Genomic DNA, 26,438 nt, shown 5'->3' with positions numbered 1-26,438 from the left:
CCAGTTTTCAAGTGGAAACCTTCAACTTAATGTTCCTTGAGGACAACCACACCAAGTCACCAATATACAGTTCTGTACCCACCAAAAGTTTCAGATCAGCCACACTCTTATATTTGAACCCCATCATCCTCAAATTATCAACAACCCCTTACCACACAGACGTAATTGATGATGAAAACCATTTTTCAGGAAATCCAGAAGAATGATTCCTTTTAAATGAGCTGAACTGAGGAGGAAACCCATATGCCCCGAAATATGGGGACTTACAAGTAGACTCATAACAATGATTATTTATCGCAAATTCAGCTAGAGATAAGTAGGTAACCCAATCCTTCTGATTCTCAGACACAAAACACCTAAGATAAGTCTCAAGATAAGTTCAGTTTGCCCATTAGAGTGCAGGTGAAATGCTGAAGAGAACAACGAATGGGAGCCCTTTTGCAGGCTCCGGAACTTCCTGCGGTAAGACTCCAGAGTGAGGTTGAACTGCAGGGCTTGTTTGATGCTCTCATAGTCCTGTTCCGCCCCGGCAGGTAAGTCCCCTAAAATTTTCAGAAACTTACCCCTCAAACAGGGGGTCAAGTACTTGGCCCACTGATCCGAGGCCAGATGGTGCTGTCGGCAGGTCCATTCAAAGGCCCGCAGAAAGGAGTCCAGGTCTCCTTTCTTCTCCAGCAAGGGGAAGTCCTCGGCTCGGGCCTTGGCTGTCTTGGGTTCCGGAGGTGCTGAGCCAAGCTCTGCTTGTGCTGCCTTTCGCTCTGCAGCCGCATGACATTCAGCCTCTCGCTCTGCCTGGTGTTCTGCCGCTTTCAGGAGGGCTGCTGAGGCTTCCTCGTGCCCCGCCTCGAGACTTGCCAGGGCAGCTTGAAAGAAGGCCTTCGACCTGAGTTGTCCGGGGACAAGGGCAGTAGGAGGGTGTTTTCCTGCGGCTGGTTAGTGAACTGGCGGCGAGACGCTTAGGGAGCCCGGGTGGGACCGCCCTCGTTCACCCCTTCGTTGGAACCAGTACAGTCATTCTCCGCACAGCCTTCATTCTTCTCCGGCTTCAAGTGCTTGCAGCCAGTCTTTTCAGCCCTCGGTCACGGACACAGCGGCAACCCGAGCACCCATTCCTCTACATTACTTGCACTCAGACTGTCTAGTGCTGAGCTGAGCTTAAGACTCCAGCAGCAAAAGCTACTGCTGTTAAGGCCCCGTCACACATAGTGACTCACCAGCGATCCCGACAACGATATCAACGTGTCAGGATCGCTGGTGAGTCGCTACATGATCGCTGGTGAGCTGCAAAACAGACAGCTTCACCAGCGATCAGGACCAGTGACGCCGAGCGCGTGGCGTCGCTGTGTACATTAGTTACCAGCGCACTGATGCAGGGAGCTGGTAACTAAGGTACACATCGGGTTTCTAAGGGACGTGCGTCACTTAGAAACCCGATGTGTAGCTTAGTTACCAGCTCCCTGCATCAGCGCGCTGGTAACTAATGTACACAGAGGGTTTCTATGCACAGCTCAGTGCTTAGAAACCCTGCCTTTACCTTAGTTACCAGCTGATCGCTGGTCTCCCGCCTGTCACACGCAGCGATGCGTGCTGGCCAGCGGCAGACCAGCGACCAAAAAATGTCCAGGGCTTTCCTACAGTGATCAGCGATACCGGCAGCGGGGCCGGTCGCTGAACGCTGTCACACACAGCGATCTCACTGTTGAGATCGCTGTTACGTCACAAGACTTGTGACTCAGCAGCGATCTCGCTAGCGAGATCGCTATGTGTGACGGGGCCTTTAGTCCTTTGTGTCTGACAATAAGGATCCCACTCACACTATTATCTTAATCCCACCGCTCTGCCAACAATCTGTGATGGATCGCACAGGGGAGGGGTGTGTCACCTTCACTCACCTCTGGGGAGCGGAAATAAAGAACCAGCAGGGATCGCCTCTCTGGCGCAACCACTTGCCCTAGGTCAGTAGGGGAACTGCACCGAGGGCAAATAGTCACCGCAAAGACTTCACTTATAGGTATGAGTTATTGAGGCACTCCCAGTGAGGGGGATATACATCACCAGTCCAGGCTGGGGATATATATATATATATATATATATATATATAAACCTCCCAGCTGTCACTGTCAGAGTTCCTCACTAACACAGTATGGTGTACTTCCCCCAGTTCCTCGTTCGATATACAAGCCCCATCCGACACCAGGATTATATTGGGCCAGAAACCAACCCTGGGGGTAGTGTATAATATAACTAACTGAGCGTGCGGACTTGGAGATTCATGAATCGAGATAAAAGAGCAGCCCAAGAATAATTTTATATTTAATCGCAGAAAAGGCGCACTAGATAAGTACCGGTATATATACATACAGAACAATGTACAAGTGTACAATCAAAAGTGTAGTACAATGGTAGGGTACAGATAGGTAACAATTACTATGTTATGTAGCATGTGACCACAGGGAGGCGCTGATGGATCACAGGTCCGAATCTTAGGTAAGGGATTTCCTGAACACCTAAGCAAACAGTCCTCCTGCCAGTAGAAAAACTGAGCTCAAAATGAGGAGCTGCTTCTTACAGTATCTCCCACACTCTGCACCCACCTCTGGGCTGACCCGCCTCCCTACTCGCATATCTGAGAGTTTGGCTTTCCAGGCCAGAACTTTGAATTGCTCATAACTTTTCGCTCAAAGCTCTAAATAAGCTGGCATCGGCGCCACTGGTTTCTGCTAGATTTTATCTGTGCATAGAGACTAAATACAGCTACTGTATTTAATTCCTGGTAGCTATGCTTTGTAACTCATTAACGCAGAGTGTAAGAGGTGGCTGGATGTTATGGGTCGTGGGGAAGGAATGCAGATTACGATAATGTGCTCGGCTAGGCTCAGAGATATTGCATTCTGTTATTATAGGTCATTTTCTAGATTTCATATCTCAGAGCCTTGCAATGGTTAGCCTGGATTCTGTTGTACCACAATGTCAGCCTGAATGACCAAAGAGAGCCAGCTGGCTGTAGCTGCACAAGAGTTCACACCCTTATGATAATTGCCAGGGACACAGATTCAAAGTGCTTGTTACTGGAGTTAATTAAAGGAAAACATTGGATTGCTCTTTATGGCCTGGGGAAAGCAAGGGTGGGGGCTGAGTTTGGAGCACACATTCTGGTAGAAAATTCAGATAGGAAAATGATATCAATTAGATATCTGTCATGATTGGGTCACCGAGGAGGAAAACAAGACCAAGCTAAGTTACAGAAAACCAGAGAGGTTGGTAACTAAGCGGATTGCAGACCCCTGATCCTATCCACACAACTAACTAGCAGTAGCCATGAAGCGTGCCTACGATGATTCTAGATGCCTCGACACAGCCAGAGAACTAAATAAGCCTAAAGCAAGAGAAGGGGAACTCTAAACTGCCCCAGAGCAGACCCCAAAGGAATAGACAGCCCCCAAACATATATTGTCGGTGAGACAAGATGAAAACACAAACACAGGTAGGAAAATAGGCTGAGCAAACGATGGGGCCCACACTAACTAGAAAGGACAGGAAAGGAAAGACAGAAAACATGAAAAAGGAGCAGCATCCATTCCAGGTGAAGAAAAAACTTTTGCTTTTATTCTGCCATCAATAGATACAACGTTTCCACCAAAACATGGTCTTTATCAAGTACATCAAATAGCAATTGGAGCGGCCTTATATGGTGTGGACAAGCCAATCACCATTCAGGAAACGCCCCTTAGTCAAAAATACATAGAAATCACATCATATGAGACATCAAATATACAAAACAATCAGTGCGTTATATATAATACAATGTGCAATCATGTAAATACAGAAAACCTCACAAACAGAGGTACATAAATATTTGTAAACAATGTCCACAAACGATCGCCCAATCCTCATATGGCATAGCGGTCACTATGGTAAAAAACCGCCAATCAATAGCATACATACATGGACACCTCCCTCAGACAAATGAGAACACTACTTAGCGTTGGCACCAAACAAATAGCTTATAACTGCAGTCCACACAAGTGATGAAGAAAGACTGCTGTAATTACCTGTGTACAAGGCTCATAGATAACGTGCAGTGGCGCCGCGCAGCCGCAGGAAAGGCAGCGACACGGACGGGATCTCGCGATGCACCCACGCCAGAAACATCGCGCATGCGCGATGTCACAGACAGGACGCAATTGGCAAGAGCCGACCACGCTCCGCCCACCCTCAACCGCGCACGCACAAGTCAGCGCGGCCGTGGGCATCAGTCAGACCATGGAAGTCGTCACATGACAGGTCACATGACCTGCCATGTAAACAAACCTACCACCGCTGCCAAGACGCCCACAAGCCCAGCCAGCCTGCGGAGTCAAAAGTTTATTGTTACCAAATCCATGGCATTATATAGGCCGCAATAACCAACAACATAATAGAATTTATAAACACATCACATCTGAACTACATTACATTCTTTATTGCATAGCAATGGCACGACAGTAACATATAGGGAAGAAAAGAGGGCACGGGGATCGAACATCAAAGGGCACATCACAGCTACAAATTGATAATTTCAGAACTATTCAGTCCCCATGCCCTCCTTTAGTCGTTTCCCCAATGTACTTGATAAAGACCATGTTTTGGTCGAAACGTTGTATCTATTGATGGCAGAATAAAAGCAAAAGTTTTTTCTTCACCTGGAAAGAATGCTGCTCCTTTTTCATGTTTTCTGTGAGCCGTTGATCCTGTTGGGCCCTGGGATCTTTGGAGCGTGCATTCCACAAGTCTGTGTGCTGTTGGCTGCACCTATTTGTTTCACTGCTGTGGACCCTAGCAAGCGTGCACCGGACCCATTATAGAAACCATTAATCCAGAGATGGGTGGACTGGATACTGCCATGACATTCTCTTATACAGAGGATGATGCAATATGGATATTATCTGGCACTCAGGTTGACATGTCTTTTTTAAACAAACCCACTGCAGATATGCTCAGGAAAAAATATGAGAAAGAAAAAAGGAGACACATTTCCTTTGAGCTACATGCCACTACACTATGTGAATACTTTAAGATGCATAGGATACCACGTGGTTTACGGCCACATTTACGGCCGGCAATGATGGCGGAAAATGCACAGTTCTGCAAGAGGTTTGAATCAATTACAAACAAATTTGCATTTGATTTAATGCTTTTGAACATCGAGTTTCTCCACAGTGAAATGGAAACTATTAACAAGAGGATATCGGATGCTGAATAGCAGTTATCAGCCCAGATGGCAGCACATGACTTAGATGTTTTCAAAATACAGCTGGAAGAAAAATTGGTGAAATACTGTGGCGATATTGAGGAGACCAAGAGAACCAAATGGTTCCGTGATGCGGAGGACTATAAAACTGGACGCATTTTTTCTTGGCATGCTGGTGCACAGAATCCCTCATATAATAGAAGGGATAGATTTGCAAAATCCGGAAGAAAGAGGAAACAACAGAGGAAACAACAGATAAGAGAACAACATAAATTTGGTTTTGCAACAGCAGTATTCTACTGATGATTCTTGTGTAAGTGTACCTTCAACTTCCGTTTTTTTAGGAAAAGAAAAGACGGACAAACAAACAACAAAAGGAGGTCTCGTCGTGGTGGGAGGAAACACAGGAGGAAAAGGAACACAGGGGACTGTACACAACAGTCCAGTCAGGACACGCAACATGGAGGTGAAAAAGAAGGGCATGTGAGACATCAAAGTCTGGTGGTAAATATATCTTCATACGAGTTATCTGATGTCGAAACTAATCTGTTGTCTAAAGGATTGACATTTTGCCCTACGAATTCATCTGACTGGTTTGAAATAGAGTGTGATCTCTTGCGTTTTTTAGGAGACTAAGATTGACTACCCATTTTTCTGAAAACCAGGTGGCACCTTCTATTTCCAATGATGTGGTCTCAAGTGGTTTTACCTTACAAGGTGTTGGTTTATACAATAAAAGTAGTTTTCAGCCTCCTGTTAAAAATAATTTTGTTGAAGCTTATATTCAGTTGGTGGAAAGAGATTTTCTGCAGCTAAGGAAAAACTCTCATAAATCTATTGGGGGGAATCTCAATAGTGCTGAGAGACAGGCTTTAATGAAATTGTCTAACAACTCTGCCATTACTATCAAGAGTGCAGATAAAGGTGGGGCTGTAGTGGTGATGGATACCACCAAGTATAAAGCAGAGATTTTACACCAGTTAACGGATACAGCTGTGTACACAAAATTACCCTGTGACCCCACTAATAAATTCTTGAACGAAGTACGGCTCCTGATCAGTGAGCCCTTATACAAGGGACTCATTGATCAGAAGCTTTATGATTTTTTGTTGATTGAAACCCCTGTGATACCGCTTCTATATACCTTACCAAAGATCCACAAGGATCTATTGAACCCCCCTGGGCGCCCTATAGTGTCAGGGAGAGATTCCATCTTCAGTAACATTTCTATTTTCCTGGATAATGTGCTAAGACAATTTGCTACATTTGCAAAATCATATATCATAGACACTAATGACTTTTGAGTAAAATCAGTGAATTTAAAGTGACCTCTGATATGGTGTTGGCCTCTTTTGATGTGGTCTCCTTGTACACATCCATTGAACATGACAAGGGATTACATGGCGTTGATGTGGTGCTGTCAGGTTCGGACATGGCTTCAGGTTGTGCACAGCTGGTCCTCACCCTGCTGGGTTTCATCCTCAGGAGGAATTATTTCCTCTTTGGGGATGACTATTACCTGCAGGTGAGGGGTTCCACCATGGGGTCCACTGTGGCCCCCGCATATGCTAACATCTACATGGCGGTATTTGAGGACCAGGATGTGTACTGTTCCAACTACTGGCGCCATTTCCGAGCCTGGTGGCGCTACATCAACGACATTTTTTGTATGTGGGAAGGGAGCAGTGATGATATGCTGAAGTTTCAGGTTGAATTAAATAGTATATTTCCTGAATTGAAATTTACTTTGACTCATTCTATTGATTGAGTTCAATTTCTTGATACAATGGTGTATAAACAGGATGGAGTTTTATGTACTGATCTCTTTGTGAAGGAAATGGATAGAAATAATCTTCTCCTTCACAATAGCAATCATCCAAGGAGGATGGTTGAATCACTACCCTGGAGTCAGATGTTGCGGGTTAGGAGGATTGTGAAGTATGAGGTCAGATTGGATGCTAGACTTGAGGAGATGTGTGACAAATTTATTAAGAGGGGTTATCCGAGTAAGGAGGTCAAACGTTATAAAGAAAAAGCCTTGGGTTTGACATCCAATGAAATTTGCCACAAGCGTGACAGAGGGACTTCTAAACGAGTCCCATTTGTATCCACTTTTTGCCCATTGAGTAATAGAATTGGGGGTATCTTAAATGAACACTGGAGTCTTTTACAAAGGGGTTTGCCAGTGAATTTGCCAGTAGACCAATTCTTTCATATAGACGGGGCCATAATTTGATGGACAAGCTGGTAAAAGCTGATGTGAGCTCTGTTAAAACCTCATTACAGCAAGCGCTGTGCCCACCAAGGTCTGGCAATTTCCCATGTTTGGGATGTGTGAGTTGTGGGAATATGATTAAGGGTGATAGCTTCAATCATCCACGGACGGGTAAAAGGTTTCTTATAAAGGAAAGATACACATGTTCCTCAAGTTTTGTTATCTATTTGATTTCTTGCCCATGTGGGCTGATGTATGTGGGCGAGACGACTATGGAGATTAGGGCGAGGATTAGCAAACATAAAAGCACTATTAGAACTAAACTTCTAGATCTACCTGTACCAAAGCATTTTTCTGATTGCAAACACTCTGTCAACCAATTGCGATTTAGAGTGATAGATGGAGTCCCGATTTTGAGATGTGGTGGGGATAGGGTTAAACTTTTGAAGAAGGAGGAGTTAAGGTGGATTTCTACATTAGACACATTACAGCCGAAGGGCTTGAATGTGGACTATAATCTACATATTTGTAACTATTGAGTTTTAACCACCATCCAATTGTATTGACATCCTCTTTCATTGTCAAATGTATATATTGATGTTTTTATTATTTTTAATTTTTTTCTATATTTTTCTATATTTTTTGTGCTGTAGGTGGCGTTTGGGGAACGACTAAACGAGGACATGGGGACTGAATAGTCCTGAAATTATCAATTTGTAGTTGTGATGTGCCCTTTGATGTTCGATCCCCGTGCCCTCTTTTCTTCCCTATATGTTACTGTCGTGCCATTGCTATGCAATAAAGAATGTAATGTAGTTCAGATGTGATGTTTTTATAAATTCTATTATGTTGTTGGTTATTGCATAGTAACATAGTAACATAGTTATTAAGGTTGAAGGGAGACTTTAAGTCCATCTAGTTCAACCCGTATCCTATCCTAACTTGCCCTAACATGTTGATCCAGAGGAAGGCAAAAAAAACGCATGTGGCAAACAGTAAGCTTCACATTGGGGAAAAAAATTCCTTCCCGGCCTATATAATTCCATGGATTTAGTAACAATAAACTTTTGACTCCGCAGGCTGGCTGGGCTTGTGGGCGTCTTGGCAGCGGTGGTAGGTTTGTTCACATGGCAGGTCATGTGACCTGTCATGTGACAACCTCCATGGTCTGACTGATGCCCACGGCCGCGCTGACTTGAGGAGGGGTGCCTTTGTGCGTGCGTGGCTGAGGGTGGGCGGAGCGTGGTCGGCTCTTGCAGATTGCGTCCTGTCTGTGACACCACGCATGTGCGATATTTCTGGCGTGCGTGCATCGCGAGATCCCGCCCGTGTCTCTGCCTTTCCTGGGGCTGCGCGGCGCCACTGCACGTTATCTATGAGCCTTGTACACAGGTAATTACGGCAGTCTTTCTTCATCACTTGTGTGGACTGCAGTTATAGGCTATTTGTTTGGCGCCAGCGCTAAGTAGTGTTCTCATTTGTCTGAGGGAGGTGTCCATGTATGTATGGTATCGATTGGCGGTTTATTACCATAGTGAGCGCTATGCCATATGAGAATTGGGCGATCGTTTTGTGGACATTGTTTGCAAATATTTATGTACCTCTGTTTGTGAGATTTTCTGTATTACATGATTGCATATTGTATTATATATAACGCACTGATTGTATATTTGATGTCTTATATGATGTGATTTCTATGTATTTTTGACTAAGGGGGTTTCCTGAATGGTGATTGGCTTGTCCACACCATATAAGGCCGCTCCAATTGCTATTTGATGTACTTGATAAAGACCATGTTTTGGTCGAAACGTTGTATCTATTGATGGCAGAATAAAAGCAAAAGTTTTTTCTTCACCTGGAATGGATGCTGCTCCTTTTTCATGTTTTCTGTGAGCCATTGATCCTGTTGGGCCCTGGGATCTTTGGCGCGTGCATTCCACATGTCTGTTTGCTGTTGGCTGCAACTATTTGTTTCAGGAAAGGAAAGACACTGTCTGCAATCACGCAAAAAAAGTCCAAAAATGTCCAACACTTCTGATAGCAAAAACTCTGAAGTCAGTAGACTTCTCCCACTATATCAGCACTCTGGCATATTCTGAAAGCAGAGCAAAAAGAGGCCAATCTAATAAGGGAAAAAAAACAAACTGACACAAACAGTAACATAAGGATGGAAATTCAGCACAGCCCCAGATGAGGCAGGCTGACCACACAAAACTGAATAGACAAAACCAAATCAAATGTGAACAATAGCAAAGAACACTTAGCTTGAGCATGCAGAGACTGAACTGGAAACTAAGACCTCAGGAGGCAGGAAAAATCACCAGCAGGGATAGAGGGAGTCGGCTGTCTTAAATCCAGTCAGAGACTCCAGATGTCCAGTCGTCGTCCTCATTATCAGGTCGCAGGCCTCTGTCAATTAGATCAGCTCCATTACCTCCTGTAACCACCAGAGGGAGCCCAGAAAGAGAACTCGCGACTCCTCTGTCAATACAACCAGCTCCACTACCTTCAATAGCAACCAGAGGCAGGCCAGAAAGTGAATTCACAACAGATATCATTTTCCCATATCTCACAAGATGTCTTAAGGATTTTAAGTTTTCTATTACAACCTGCCATAAGTAGGTTGTGTCAGGAATAATATATTGTTACTAATTAGTCAGTGTATAACATCCAGTTGCGGCACATAGGTGTGTAATAAGAATAGATATCGATAATCAATAAACTAAACTAGTTGGTATAATTGTAAAGTTGTGTATAACTGCCTGTCCTTAATATCATTTCTGTGAAAAGTATACCTAAGTGATGAATTATTAATACAACAATGAGAAATGTCCAATGATGATTGATCATCATAATGCCCTTCAATATCTGTGAATATGTGTGGAAATAAATGAGGAAAGACCGTTGTCACAATGCCACCATTCACTGTGTCCTAGACTCAGTGAGTGACAGCTCACCCACCCTATAGTATCAGGGTCATGCTGAGCTGTCAGCATTGTCAATGAGAGCTTTGCCGTCCAATCTGAGGTAGGGTCGTGCTGAGCTGTCAGTATTGGATTTGGATTCTCACCAGGAACATGTCCATGTGGAATTACAAGCGTTGAGTGAGAAATCTTTGTGTGTTAAAATGGAGAAATTTATTTTGGATCCCGACGTCGTCCACGCCGGCGACATGTTCTTGCGGCGACGACATTTTGGATCGGCGAAATCCCGCGATAGTCAAGATGGCGTCGCCGCAAGAACATGTCGCCGGCGAGGACGACGTCGGGATCCAAAATGGCGTCGGCGAAAACTCGCGAGATTTCGTCGACGCCATTTTGGATCCCGACGTCGTCCACGCCGGCGACATGTTCTTCCGGCGACGCCATCTTGACTATCGCGGGATTTCACAATACTCAAGAAGGCGTCGCCGCAAGAACATGTCGCCGGCGTGGACAACGTCTGGATCCAGGATGGCGCCGGCGGAAGAAGATGTCGGGGATCGTGGAGCAGCGGCGATGACGGCGTGAGTATGAGAGACGGAGTAAGAGAAGGGGTCGTATGTGGAGTGAAAGAGTGAGTGGAGATGGTGAAAGGTGAGAGGAGTGTGTGTTGAGGAGTGTGTGTGTTGAGGGTTAACATGGCAAGAGGTGTGATGCTATCGCATCCTCCCGATGCGATAGCATCGGGCCATAATCTAGTATATATATATATATATATATATACCCACACATGTAAGTAAGCAAATATCTCTCAAAAAAAAAAAATAATGACGAGTGTAAAGTGCGATAGTGCAATAAAGGAGGACCAATGAACCTGCCCTGCCGAAAGATATAGAGAGAGATATGCAAACTGGCAGCAAAGTTTACAGATAAAATTCAGTGACTCAGCAGTTCAAAATGACATATATATATATACTGGCCATAATGGTAAATATATCAAACAGTGCATATGTATTGAAAACCAACCTGGCTAAAGTGTGGGCAGAGGGACCCCAACGCGCGTTTTGCTTTGTTGCTTCTTCGGGGGGGACGCCCCTCATTGTGAAAAATTTGCATATAATCAATATACAGACAAAATTAAAAAAATATACAAAAAACTGTGCAATTAAAAAATGACAAACATTCTTAGATATAACAAAATACGTTGATTGCAATTCAGATAGAAATTATAATAAAGCACATTATTACAAGAAGCAGGAGTAATCTAATCTTTCATTCAGTCCTAAGGGACCTTGCGCATTTGCTTTGATGTTCCATTTTGCTTCCCGTTTCAGCAGGATTTATTATGATCACCTCCGCATGGTGGAAATTTAACTACTTCCAATCCTGCAAAGCGCAGGCATTGAGGATTAGATTCATGTTTCTGTTGGATGTGCTTTACAAAACTTAGTTGATCCCTTTCCTGTAGAAATAGAATGAAAATGTTCACAAAATCTTACAAACATTGATCTTATCGATTTGGTTGAACCTGGTATTCCTGTTCCCTGTAGTTCAGCGGTTCCTTTAGGAAAAAAACAAGATGAGGGGGGAGACGCTGTAAACGCAGGGAAGAAACGCAAACAGGTTTCCTGGAGGAAATAATTGATTTGAATAATGAACTGCAAATAGTTAACTTGACTGGTAAAGCACTTACCCTGACCATGTTTCTGTATTATAAAAAGGCTTGAATTTCTGTAATTATAATCTTTTTCTAACAGTACGCTGTTACCGCCCTTAATTTTGTTTGTATATTTATACTGTCCTCATACACGTTAGCAGGGTGTGCAATGAGACATGTAGCTAAACCCCCTGTCTTCTTTAAGAAAAGAGGCTATAAGTTGTAACCTTCTTTTATTGATTGCAGATGTGACAGGAAAGGGTGAAACTAGAGGATGCAATAACAGGAGCATTTCAGAATATATAACTGCACAGAGCATAAAACACAGATAGTCTGCAGTACACAGGAACATGAGGTGATACATAGGTACCATGAGGTGATACATAGGTACCATGAGGTAATACATAGGCACCATGAGGTAATACATAGGTACCATGAGGTAATACATAGGCACCATGAGGTAATACATAGGTACCATAAAGTAATACATAGGTACCATGAGGTGATACATAGGTACCATGAGGTAATACATAGGCACCATGAGGTAATACATAGGTACCATGAGGTAATACATAGGCACCATGAGGTAATACATAGGCACCATAAAGTAATACATAGGTACCATGAGGTAATACATAGGTAGCATGAGGTAATACATAGGTAGCATGAGGTAATATATAGGCACCATGAGGTAATACATAGGTAACATGAGGTAATACATAGGTACCATGAGGTAATACATAGGTAACATGAGGTAATATATAGGCACCATGAGGTAATACATAGGCACCATGAGGTAATACATAGGTACCATGAGGTAATACATAGGTAACATGAGGTAATACATAGGTACCATGAGGTAATACATAGGTACCATAAGGTAATACATAGCTGATGATTACCTATTTAATACAACAAACGTTATAAACACAGGATTATAACACCTAGATAGTGCTTACCAACTATGCTTAGAGCAGGCTGTTTAAGAAGCATGAAGAACACAAATGGTGTAGTTTCTCCTAAGACACATGGAGGAATAATGGCTGTTGTTCCCCTCACAGTGTCATAAACAAAACTATGATGTAACAGGAACAATCCCACAATACATTGCAAATTAAACTAGAATCTATGCATTAAACGGCCAGCAGGTGGTGCTGTTACCTTACAGTATGAAATATATGAAGGATTAATACACACAAAAATACAATGTCTGTAATAATCGAAGACATAAAAAAATGACTAGACCTTCTAGACAGCAATTATATGGCTGGACAGAGCAATATTGATAATATGCAAATTTTTCACAATGAGCTGCATAAAAGGAAATTACATAGTAATTGTAACATCTGGACCCGTGGAAGCATGTTTAACGCGAAACGGCCATAGTCCTGTTTCTTGCCTGCATGCCTGCACTTATCCTGCCCTCATAAACCTTGTCCATGTATGCTTTTCTGAAATAAAGGACTTAGGTTTTTTATGATACGGTAAGCGGAGTGTGCTGCTTTTTTCCTTATTTTTTGGTTTGCCTCATGTGTGCTTCTTCAAGCAAGCACCTTCATTACCGTGCTTTCACCCTGCAAAGTGTTGCTGACTCAGAGTCCACCCACTCCACCAGTAAGCAGACTGTTTCTTAGTGCCATTTTATTTTTTTATTTTTTGACATACCAGGATAAGGATGAGTGGGCCATGCCTTCCAGGATATGGATGACGGGTCCATGCATACCAGGATAGGGATGAAGGGGGCCATGCATACTAGGGTAGTGATGAGGGGGGCCATGCATACAAGGGTAGTGATGAGGGGGGCCATGCATACCAGGATAGGGATGAGGGGGCCATGCATACCAGGATAGGGATGAGGGGGGCCATGCATACCAGGATAGGGATGAGGGGGGCCATGCCTTCCAGGATATGGATGACGGGTCCATGCATACCAGGATAGGGATGAAGGGGGCCATGCATACTAGGGTAGTGATGAGGGGGGCCATGCATACAAGGGTAGTGATGAGGGGGGCCATGCATACCAGGATAGGGATGAGGGGGCCATGCATACCAAGATAGGGATGAGGGGGGCCATGCATACCAGGATAGGGATGAGGGGGGCTATGCATTCCAGGATAGGGATGAGGGGGGCTATGCATACCAGGATAGGGATGAGGGGGCCATGCATACCAGGATAGGAATGAGGGGGGCCATGCATACCAGGATAGGGATGAGGGGGGCCATGCATTCCAGGATAGGGATGAGGGGGGCCATGCATACCAGGATAGGGATGAGGGGGCCATGCATACCAGGATAGGGATGAGGGGGGCCATGCATGCCAGGATAGGGATGAGGGGGCCATGCATACCAGGATAGGGATGAGGGGGGCCATGCATACCAGGATAGGGATGAAGGGGGCCATGCATACTAGGGTAGTGATGAGGGGGGCCATGCATACCAGGATAGGGATGAGGGGGGCCATGCATACCAGGATAGGGATGAGGGGGGCCATGCATTCCAGGATAGGGATGAGGGGGGCTATGCATTCCAGGATAGGGATGAGGGGGGCCATGCATACCAGGATAGGGATGAGGGGGCCATGCATACCAGCATAGGGATAAGGGGGGCCATGCATTCCAGGATATGGATGACAGGTCCATGCATACCAGGATAGGGATGAAGGGGGCCATGCATACTAGGGTAGTGATGAGGGGGGCCATGCATACCAGGATAGGGATGAGGGGGGCCATGCATACTAGGGTAGTGATGAGGAGGGCCATGCATACCAGGATAGGAATGAGGGAGCCATGCATTCCAGGATATTGATGATGGGTCCATGCATACCAGGATAGGGATGAGGGGGGCCATGCATACTAGGGTAGTGATGAGGGGGTCCATGCATACTAGGGTAGTGATTAGGGGGCCATGCATACCAGGATAGGGATGAGGGGGGGGCCATGCATACTAGGGTAGTGATGAGGGGGGCCATGCATACCAGGATAGGGATGAGGGGGCCATGCATTCCAGGATATTGATGATGGGTCCATGCATGCCAGGATAGGGATGAGGGGGCCATGCATACCAGGATAGGGATGAGGGGGGCCATGCATACTAGGGTAGTGATGAGGGGGTCCATGCATACCAGGATAGGGATGAGGGGTCCATGCATTCCAGGATATGGAAGATGGGTCCATGCATACCAGGATAGGGATGAGGGGGGGCATGCATACCAGGATAGGGATGAGGTGGCCATGCATACCAGGATAGGGATGAGGTGGCCATGCATACAAGGGTAGTGATGAGGAGGGCCATGCATACCAGGATAAGGATGAGTGGGCCATGTTTACCAGGATAGGGATGAGGATTCCATGCATTCCAGGATATGGATGACAGGTCCATGCATACCAGGATAGGGATGAGGAGGCCATGCATACCAGGATAGGGATGAGGGGGCCATGTATACCAGGATAGGGATGAGGGGGGCCATGCATATCAGGGTAGGAATGAGGAGGCCATGCATAAATGATGGGTATGAGGGGGGCATGTATACCAGGATAGGGTTTAGAGGGCAATGCATACCAGGACAAGGATGAGGAGGCCATGCATACAATGATGGGGATGCATACTGTATACCAGAATAGGTGGTATTAGCACAGAATTGACCACATTTTGTGCTTTAATTTTTTAATACCCTCCTCTAAAACCTAGGTGCGTCTTATAGTCCGAAAAGTACATTAGGTGCTTTATGTTAAATTTCGGTGGTATATAACACTCCAAAAAAGCGTTAACATTTTTTCTGGATTCAATTAGTCATCCATACAGTATTATGTGCTTTGTTTTACATTTAGATGGCACATAACACTTCAAAAAAGCATTGAAAATAATTTTTTCTTGATTCAGTTAAATGCAGGTTGTATGTGCTGCAAACACTTAGCCTTTAGAAGGGCTGTTAGTATGATGGATCAGCTTTAGCACCAGTATCGGCACTACAGGCCTCTGATGCTCTATACTATACACACATGCCTAGACCAGCACTCTCTCCCTCCAATACGATGTGTCACAGAGCTGTGCAATGGCGTCAGTGTGCCGAGTCTCGCGGCATCTGTCCTTTTATAACCTCTGATCATGTTACACAGCTAGTCAATGACAGTCATGTCACAACCAAGATGGCTACGGCATTACTGTAACACACAGGCAATCACCACATGCTTATTGGCTGCGTAACAGGTGCCAAATATGAGGGGCGGGGATTCGAGTTTTCACTTGTGACCTGACAATTGCTCGCCAAGTAACGAGCACAACGGAGCACCGTGATACTCAAGTGATAACCGAGTATCACCGAGCACATTCGCTCATCTCTAATGCTGATAATGCGCAATTATACACATCTTCTCCTGACATCACTACCACCTTAATACAAAACACCAGGGATTGTCTGTCCGCTGTCTCTTGAATCATGTCCTCCCTGTATCTGAAGGTGAATTTCTCCAAAACTGAACTTCTCTTGTTTCCATCCTCTACTAACCTACCTATACCCAATATTGCAATTCCCTTGGGTATTCCAAGCATTACTCCCAAGCAGAAAGCTCCCTGTCTTGGGGTCATATTTGACACAGAACTTTCCTTTATTCCCTATATCCAATCACTCGCTCATGTCACCTCCACCTACAAAACATCTCCAGAATCCGGCCTTTTCTCACCTTTGAAACTGCAAAAACTTTTACTGTCGCTCTAATTCATTTCTCGTCTGGACTACTGCAACTCTCTACTGATTGGTCTCCCTTTTACCAAACTTTCTTCTCTCCAATCCATCTTAAATGCAGCAGCCAGGGTCGTTTTTATGTCCAGCAGCTTCACCGATGCCCCCACTTTGTGTCAGTCTTTGCAGTAGTCGCCCATCCACTACAGAGCACAATATACATTTATGACTCTCACCACAGTTAGGCCTCACCATGCACCTCCCTCAGTTCCATCTCCCGCCCTACCCATGCTCTCCATTCTGCAATAGATCTAAGACTAACATCTTACATAATCTGAAGCTCATACCTGCATCTTGAAGATTTCTCTCATGTTGCGCCAGTTTTCTGGAATGCACTACCCCGGATGTTGCAAATTATACCTTGTTCCCACTTATTTAAGCATCCTTTAAAAACATCTCTAGACCCCAATCTCCTCACTTCGCTAACGTTACTCTACACTGTTCCCTCTTTCTAATTTTCCCTCGGAGTCTTGTCCCTCCTATTCATCTGTCTCCATCCTCCATGCCCCCATTAGCACTTGGTGACTGTGTAAGCAGGTTGCGGGATGTAGTGACGCAAGAGAGGCAGAACAAGGGTTAACAACTTGAATAGATTTAATATAACAGGGGTTAAACTCCTCGCAGGAAGATAAACAGTTAAAGGGAGGTTGAACAGTACAGTGGCAGATAATAAGCAACAAAAGTGAGCAGTAAACGTAATAATGGCAGTTCCTGAAATCACTTATGGTATCAAAGGCCTCGCAGTCTTTAGCTGTAGCTCTAGAGCGATGGCGCCAGCAGCAGATGGCGTGGTGTGGTTCCAGTGGGATCTTTCACGCAACGGTCCTTCTTCTAGTGGTCAAGGCAAACAGGGCCGCAGCACTTCCAGAACATGGCGTAGGGTGGTCCACGAGGATTGATTGGTCAGGCCACAAAAGTCTATCTGGTGCCCGTCTCTCTCTCAGCGGCCCGGGCACTGTGCTCACAGCTGAGGAGCATACTGCAGGTCCCAGTCGGGTGAAGGCAGGACACCCAACTGCTCAGTCCCTCCTGGGCACTCGGGTGATGGCAGGGACCGGCGGGCGCAGAGCGATGCAGCGCGGGTGCTCAGGGGACGGAGCGCACTCCTCAGCCTGCTGCTCGCTATCTGCCCGCGACAAAACTGACTGTTTCCGCGCACTTTCCTGTGGGTACGCCCCCTACTGCCAGGTCAGGGGTTCTGTCCGCGCTTTTAAGCCTTCCCCCGGACAAGGGACGCAGCCTCAGCAGTGCCGGACCCGGCGCAGTGCAGGTACCCGCGGTCCGAAGGCTTCTCCTTACAACTGCACTTAGATCCTGGCTGGTGACCGGATCCTGCAGCTTTATATGTAACCCCCTATTTATTATACTGGGGGCTGCACCGTACATGACGGCACGTCCTACCTATTGTGTCCCCCTAATTCCTCACATTGCAGCCTGTGAGCAGCAGGACCCCCACTCCTCCTGTAACTGCTGAACTATCTGTTACTTTGTATTGTCTTTGTTGTCTGTACATGTCTCCCCTTATTTGTACAGCGCTGCGGAATATGTTGGCACCATAGAAATAACATTATTATCATCACAACAGAGTCCTGCACACTGAGGCCCCTGATCATGTGACCCCTGACTCCTCCCCTCCTGTGACCTCATCCCAGGTCCTGTGCGCACAGAACAGCCATATATGTGGTGTGCGGCTCTGCAGGTGGAGGTAGGTGCTGGAGATTCCCCATTACTGGGGACATTAACCCCCTCAGTGCTGAGCCTGGGATAAATCTCTGTATGTGACTATAATGGGACTGTGTGTTACACCGGGGGCAGGACGGGGCCATGACTGGATGTAGTGTTCATGTGAAGCCGGTAACAGCTCCAGAGATTTCTTACATGGGATCTTTATGATGTTACATCGTCATCTTCTCCCCATTCAGGTCCCTACAATATCGGATCCTCTCAGTGGAGATCTTCTATATAAGAGAATTCTCCTGAGTGACCCTACAAGGATGGAGAGGGACAGGGACAAGATGGCGGAGAGGATATTACACCTCACCCTAGAGATCCTCTTCCGGCTTACTGGAGAGGTGAGAGATTCTGATGACGTCACATTCCATCATTCTTATCTATGGGAATAACAGATGGACAGAACTGGAGGGGTGAGGACTCTGGAAATGTCTGTAGTGAGGTTTATTAATGTGTCTCTCCATAACCAGGATTACACAGTAGTGAAGAAGACCTCTAGGGAGCGCTGTCAGGACCCTGTGTCTGAGGGATGGGGAAGACCCCTGAGCCCAATCACAGGGCCTCCACCTCACCCCCTGATACATGAGGACATCAATGACCAGAAGATCCTAGAACTCACCTACAAGATGATTGAGCTGCTGACTGGAGAGGTGACACTGCTGGGAATGCTGGGACATTATACAGTAACGCTATGGAGGGATCGGGGGATGACGGTATCATTGTATGTGTCAGGTTCCTATAAGGTGTCAGGATGTCACCGTCTATTTCTCCATGGAGGAGTGGGAGTATATAGAAGGACACAAAGATCTGTACAAGGACGTCATGATGGAGGTTCCCCAGCCCCTCACATCACCAGGTAATAGACAGGACTAAATACACACGGCCTATAATTATCTGTATGTAAAGAATGAATTCAGTCCCTGTATGTGTTTCCTCCAGATCTATCCAGTGAGAGGACAACACCAGAGAGATGTCCCCGTCCTCTTCTTCCACAGGACTGTAAACAAGAAGATCCCAATGTTCCTCAGGATCATCAGGTAGATGGAGAGAAGGTGTCATGAGATCTCCCCTATGCTGTGTAGAAGCTGTGAAGGTCTTGTGCTCAGTCTTGTTTTATCCACCAGAATTATACACTGAACGACCAATTTATTAGAGACAATGATTCTCTCATAATTAAGATTTCTGTATATTGTAATTAGACCAATGACACCAGAGTTCAGCAAAAAATGAAGTGATAATTTTTCAGTGTGAATTCACATTAGACTGAAAAACAAGAGTGATCTGAGCATCTTTGAATGAGGCACAGTCATCGGTGCTCGGGTCAGGGCCAATATTTCAGAAACTGCCATCTCAGTGAGATTTATACTGTAATGTGTCAGGAATATACAGACAATGTTACAATTGATAATAAACTTCCATTGAAAGGGGATCATGTGGATATTAAAATCTCATCAAAAAGATATTATTATTCTTCTTATTATTATGCATTTATATCGCGCCATTTATTCCATGGCGCTTTACATGTGAAAAGGGGAAATATAGACAAGTATAGTAAACATGTGTAAGACAAGGGACACACAAGTAAATAAGGAGAGGGGACCCTGCCCGCGAGGGCTCACAGTCTACAGGGATGGGTGAGGATACAGTAGGAGAGGGTAGAGCAGGTCATGCTGTGGTTCAGTAGACTGAGGATCATTGCAGGCTGTAGGCTTGTCGGAACAGGTGAGTCTTCAGGTTCTTCTTGAAGGTTTCCGTTGATGGTGAGCGTCTTATGTGTTGCGGCAGGGAGTTCCAGAGTATGGGGGAAGCACGGGAGAAGTCTTGTATACGGTTGTGGGAAGAAGAGATAAGGGGGGGTAGAGAAGGAGATCTTGAGATGATCGAAGGTTGCGTGCGGGTAGGTACCTAGAGACCATGTCACAGATGTATGGAGGAGACAGGTTGTTGATGGCTTTGTATGTCATGGTTAGGGTTTTGAATTGGAGCCTCAAGATATCAAGAACCGTTCTTAGGAACAGTTGGTGCACAACTAATGCAAACTGCAACTGAACCCATAAAATAATAGGAAATTCGAGTGAACTGATCATGTCAGTCTGGTAAAGATGGAGAGCTTACCTCAGCATTGTGGATGACCAAGTTCATCACTTCATGGCAGTCGTTTACTCTGGGGTAGGAGGACAACGCCCCATACCACAAAGTTTTGTAAAAAGTATCCTACCTTCATTGGCCAACATTTCTACACCAAGTGTTATCAACAACCACAAATTGCTGAGCTTCTGATGGCCATGGAGGTTCAGTGCTCTACTAGATGGATGTCTCTAATAATATGGCACTTCAGTGTATATTTTAAGCTTGGAGAAGATGTCAGGATAAAGCTGACCGTAGAAATGAGATGTTGTCTGGATCTTCTCCAATTTTCTGGTTATAGAGGCTGTTGGTTAGAATTAGGAGCCAACAGTTTGGATTTATACAGTCCAGCAGCTACTTGATAACTGCTGCTGTCATGTCATTTGTGGCCGTCTTGTTAATTTATAATCTTTTCTATTCTTTCCCGCACCTTTTCCATCTGTCTGTGACTTTTCCAATTTTTCTTTCAGGGTGAAGATCTGCCCCATATTCATACTACAGAGACATATATGAGGAGTGATGAGCAGTGTAAGGAGGAGATTCCTACAGATATCTGCACAGGTGAGTTCTGATTACATTCTGAATTCTGATACAATTATGTGATTAATTTTTGGGTGCATTACTCAGCATTTTCATACTTTTTTATATATTTACTGTATGGTATGAAATGATGCTTCTCAGAATAAATAGAGAGAGTTAATCTCCGAACCTGACTGAACCTGACTAAAGATCCAGTGGCGGCAGTAGGTAACAAGCCCAAGAAAAGATTTAAGTTGCTTGAAGCCACTAGGCGTGGGGATTCCATATATAGCTTCCTTTCAGTGGTTAGATGTTTGAGTCCTTAGGAGGTGCAATGTCCGAGAAAAATAACTTTCCTCTGGCACCACTGTACCTTGGCTAGTGAGACCTTGCAGTTTTGTGAGGAAAGGAACAAGAGAGCCAGACTGGACGACGTGCAGGATTCCTCATCTGGGGCACACAGGAGGTCATCAGCGTACTGCAGGAGATTGACCTGAGAGTGTACATCTTTCCACGGTTGGAGGCAAGCCTGGAGAGCTTGAGAGAGCTGGTTAGGGGAGTTCTAGGCCTCTTGAGCCATAACAGTCCATGTATACTGGGACCCTCGGAAGGTAAATGCAAAAAGATATTGGCAGTCTGGATGTAGAGGAATGCTGAAAATGGCATTAGCTAGATCGATGTCAGTAAATGTTGCTGCCGTAGATGGAATTTCTGATAGAAGGGTATGAAGAGTGTGGACCACTGGAGTTTTGAGGACCGTAGTCTTGGTGTTGTGAGGTGGTGGTGACAGCGGTGGGGGTAGCCCAGGGAGCAGTTCCACATCTTCCTCATCGTTAAGTTTATTGTCCATTGTTCGGGGGGTGGGGGCATGTCATGGTTGAGGAATTATTCCAATCAGTACCTGCGGGGATTGGGTTCTGGTATGACGGAGCCCCAGGGAGACTGGGTGCCCCTCCTGGTTCACCCAAATTATATGAGGGTGGTTCATGTCCCAAGGGTGGTCGAGACAATGGCTGGATATCCGGAACTCAGATTACCGTCAGCATTGGGAACAAGCGGGCGGGGGCTGAGTACCGTGGGAATGTAAGGAAATAACTGTGACATTAAGAATATAGGTGCCGATGGATCAGGTGGTGGAGTGTAATATTGACTGTTAAGGGTAAGGACGGGGTAGGCCGCTGCAAGCACAGATGTGGTTTCAGCCAGGGCATTCTCGTGATGTGACTCGGGTGTCCCAAGATGGCCGCCGATGGCAGCTGGTGGCTGGACGGGCTGTGGTTTGTGTGTCCCAAGATGGCCTCCAATGGACGCTGGGGGCTGGACCTCTGAGCACACCGACAGTGTCACCAGAACTGGAGCAGGTGGGGCGGGACAAGTAAATGCATTTCATTACCCTTCCCAACTTTCCTTAGACAAATTTTTGCAGGATAATCTGCCATTATCACATTCCCCCCTTACAGAACCGTAAAAGCTTTTCTATTATCTTGCTGCCTTTAGACAAGCAAAAAAAGACTGAGTGTTCTCCGTCACCAGAGATCCCGCCCAGATCTGTGCACAGTGCAGAGGTTTAGAGAGATGTCTGCCTGTCGTCTTGCACACTCTTGGTTTGACCACACTGTGCCTCTGCACTCGGAACCACATCGAGAACCTGAGAGCACACAGAACCCGTGCTCACCACCAGGCCACAGACTACCTCCCCTTTCCTCGCTTGCTGTCACAGGTGGGACTGGTAATCCTGGAAGAGAGAAAACACTCTGACACACACACACACATAATTAGATGGACAAACACAAAAAAACAGAGTCCGCTGTATCTAGGATTTCCATCTCAGACCTTGTGGGCAGTGCTAGGGTTCAAAGAGGTGCCTGCCTGTTTTCTTGCGCCCTCATGGTTATGCACTCGGAACCACATTGAGAATCCGGGAGCACACAGAACCTTGCACTCAACTTACCACAGATCACCTCACTTGTTTGCTACTACACAGGCAGAAATCAGATAGCCCAGAATAGTAATGACTCTCTCAAGACACGTACACACAACAGGTTACAGGCAATCAACCATTGTTTGTGTTCCTCACAGCCAGTAGCCGTGGGTTCTTTAGGGCACCCCGGGGTACGTATCCCACACCCCACCGTGTCAGGGCGAAACAAACATTCGGAAAACAGGAGTACGGAACTACACAGACTGGCTCGAGTGACACAGGCAAGTACTACAGATTGACAAGGAAATCAGCAGACTCACAGTGTTCTCATGGAGATGATCAGTCTCCGATTCGAGCCACCCTGGATGTTCCCCCTCGATCCAAGCCTGGTGTCAATATCTGGTGAGCGTACCCCTTCAGTGGCCCCACGTTGTTGCACCAAGAATGTCGGGCTGATCCCTAAAGGTGAGATCTAAGCGATTGCCTGTCCCTGACCTAATAAATATGAGCTGAGTGCATGCTTAGAAGAGGGTCATCGGATATAGAAATCAGATGTGTTCTCTTCTCTCAGCAGGAGCTGGCACAAACATAATTTTATTAGTACAACAAAAGATCATGTAACAGACAGGAAAAGGGCGTCGCACAACTCCTGAGCAGCAATGGTGTCAGTCTGTGATAGGTCCATGCTAACTATTCCATATATAGTCTTCAGTAGTGTTGAGCGATACCACCCGATACTGAAAAATATCGTATCAGAATGGATCGGCCGATCTAAAAAAAAGTATCGGGTATCGCCGATTCCGATCCCGGAAGTCCCATTCAAGTCAATGGAACAGAAATATCGGAATTAAAAAAAAACCCTTTCTTTCCTTGTTGGTTAATTCTACATGGAGAAAAACAACTGATAATAATGTAGAATGTATTGTGGGAGGTGTAGGAGACATTAAAGCCATAGAGCTTTAGCCCAATCAAAAGGAATCGCATTTTTTTTTTTTTTTTAAAGACGTTCGTAGTTACAAAGATATTGACTATGTTAAAGTCTTTAATTTTTTGTCAGATATGTATGTTTCTCTACTTCCATGCTCTTCAACTTCTTTTATTCTTCTTCTTTTATTCTTCGTCATATTCTACTTCTTCATCTTCTTCCTATTCTTCTTCATCATATTCTTATTTGTGTCAGGCATTCCTGTAGTTGTTATCTATAAAAGTTTGAAGATTACACCTTCTGTTCAGCCTGTCACAAAAGATTTACAACAGGATTTGTCCGCGTTCAGTTTGGCCTGCAGCAGCAGGCCTTTTCCAGGGGCACCACGAGGAGGAACGGACTCACCCCCATACACTGCTTAGTCTTCTTCTGCTTATAAATTAGATAATATCATTTGCTCTGATTTGTTAGTCTTATGCTTCATGTTCTTCTGCTTTTGGTTTTTATGCTTCTTGGTCTTCTGTCTTTTGTTGTTCTGCATCTTGGTGGTTGTCTTCCTGTTCTTTGTCCTCTTGGTCATCTTCTTCAGGGTCATCTTTTAGGTATTCTTCTGTGTGGTCTTCAGGGTCGTCGTCTTCAGGGTCATTGTCAGGGAGAATCAAAAACCATTTCCACAAGCTTGAACTTGGAAAAGTAGCAGAAGGTACAAGAAGGCTGAGGAACTGCTGAGAACCAGCTGACGGTACTGGAACCCGGAGGGGCAGCAGAATGAACAAGAGCCAATGGCACAACCGTGGACCAGCTTACGTTGCTGGAACACGGTTACTAAGCAGGAGGTACCTGTGCTCCAAGGCACTACCAAGGACCAGCAGACGTTGCTGGAACTCGGATACCAAGAAGGAGGCACCTAGGCCAAAGGCACTGCCGAGAACCAGCTGACGGTGCTGGAACCCGGATGGGTAGCAGAAGCTGCAAGAGCAAATGACACTGCCGAGAACCAGTTGACGGTGCTGGAACCCGGAGGGGCAGCAAAAGGAACAAGAGCCAATGGCACAACCGTGGACCAGCTGACAGTGCTGGAACACGGTTTCTAAGCAGGAGGTACCTGTGCTAAAAAGCACTACCAAGGACCAGCAGATGTTGCTGGAACTCGGATACCATGAAGGAGGCACCTAGGCCAAAGACTCTGCCGAGAACCAGCTGACGGTGCTGGAACCCGGATGGGTAGCAGAAGGTACCCAGGAAAAAACAAAGTTGCAAGGCCGTGAGCCGGCCGCAGTTACCGAAACCCACAGTCCTACAGGGGGTGCTTGTCCTATTGGCACTACGGAACCAGCCTTTATTACCAGGACCCGCAGCCCACATAGGAAGCACCGAAACTGCAGGCACCATAGACTCGGCTAACCCGACCGCAACACGACAGGACAACGTATCGGTGGCAAAGTGACGTTGACACTACCCGGAAACAGCAGGCGTGCTGGAACCAGGCTGGGCAGGAGGGAGTGCCCGTGCCAAAGACACTTCCGAGAACCAGCTGACGGTGCTGGAACGCGGATGGGTAGCATTAGCTACAAGAGTCAATGGAACTACCGAGAACCAGCTGACGGTGCTGGAACCCGGAGGGGCAGCAGAAGGGACAACAGCCAATGGGACAACCGTGGACCAGCTGACTGTGCTAGAACACGATTTCTAAGCAGGAGGTACCTGTGCTCCAAAGCACTACCAAGGACCAGCAGACGTTGCTGGAACTCGGATACCAAGAAGGAGGCACCTAGGCCAAAGGCACTGCCGAGAACCAGCTGACGGTGCTGGAACCCGGATGGGTAGCAGAAGGTACCCATGAAAAACAAAGTTGCAAGGCCGCGAGCCGGCCGCAGTTACCGAAGCCCACAGACCTACAGGGAGTGCTTGCCCTATTGGCACTATGGAACCAGCCTTTGTTACCAGAACCCGCAGCCCACATAGGAAGCACTGAAACTGCAGGCACCATAGACTCGGCTAACCCGACCGCAACACGACAGGACAATGTATCAGTGGCAAAGTGACGTCGACACTACCCGGAAACAGCAGGCGTGCTGTAACCAGGCTGGGCAGGAGGGAGTACCCGTGCCAAAGACACTGCCGAGAACCAGTTGACGGTGCTGGAACCCGGAGGGGCAGCAAAAGGAACAAGAGGCAATGGCACAACCGTGGACCAGCTGACGGTGCTGGAACACAGTTTCTAAGCAGGAGGTACCTGTGCTAAAAAGCACTACCAAGGACCAGCAGATGTTGCTGGAACTCGGATACCATGAAGGAGGCACCTAGGCCAAAGGCTCTGCCGAGAAACAGCTGATGTTGCTGGAACCCGGCTGGGCAGGAGGGAGTACCCGTGGCAAACACACTTCTGAGCAGCAACATGCGATGTTGAAGCCCAGGGGTCAATCAGGCAGCAGGCTGAGGCCATCTTGGAGC

General features: G+C 46.1%; 2 protein-coding genes across 2 annotated transcripts in view; both read left to right on the top strand.

The window, feature by feature from the left end:
• LOC141074229 (uncharacterized) overlaps nt 1–26,438 on the top strand; it is a 130,083-nt gene that overhangs the window by 88,808 nt on the left and 14,837 nt on the right. The gene's annotated exons all lie outside the window — the stretch shown is intronic.
• On the top strand, nt 18,512–23,785 carry LOC141074100 (uncharacterized). Its single transcript, XM_073561636.1, has 6 exons — nt 18,512–18,833; nt 18,963–19,142; nt 19,225–19,348; nt 19,432–19,529; nt 21,090–21,180; nt 23,218–23,785. The coding sequence occupies exons 1-6, from the start codon at nt 18,651–18,653 to the stop codon at nt 23,463–23,465; spliced, it is 924 nt and encodes a 307-aa protein (XP_073417737.1). The 5' UTR covers nt 18,512–18,650; the 3' UTR covers nt 23,466–23,785.

The sequence above is a fragment of the Dendrobates tinctorius genome, unplaced genomic scaffold (assembly GCF_039654945.1).
Source record: "Dendrobates tinctorius isolate UK_male_01 unplaced genomic scaffold, ASM3965494v1 ptg000014l, whole genome shotgun sequence".
Classification (NCBI taxonomy): Eukaryota; Metazoa; Chordata; class Amphibia; order Anura; family Dendrobatidae; genus Dendrobates; species Dendrobates tinctorius.
This window is presented reverse-complemented; position numbering and strand designations above follow the sequence as displayed.

Excerpts from the sequence above, each read along its gene's own strand:
- LOC141074100 (XM_073561636.1), top strand. The coding sequence starts at position 18,651 with ATGATGTTACATCGTCATCTTCTCCCCATTCAGGTCCCTACAATATCG. Across the intron at positions 19,349-19,431 it reads CCAGCCCCTCACATCACCAG|ATCTATCCAGTGAGAGGACA; the intron begins GTAATAGACAGG and ends TGTTTCCTCCAG. Across the intron at positions 19,530-21,089 it reads ATGTTCCTCAGGATCATCAG|GGTGAAGATCTGCCCCATAT; the intron begins GTAGATGGAGAG and ends TTTTTCTTTCAG.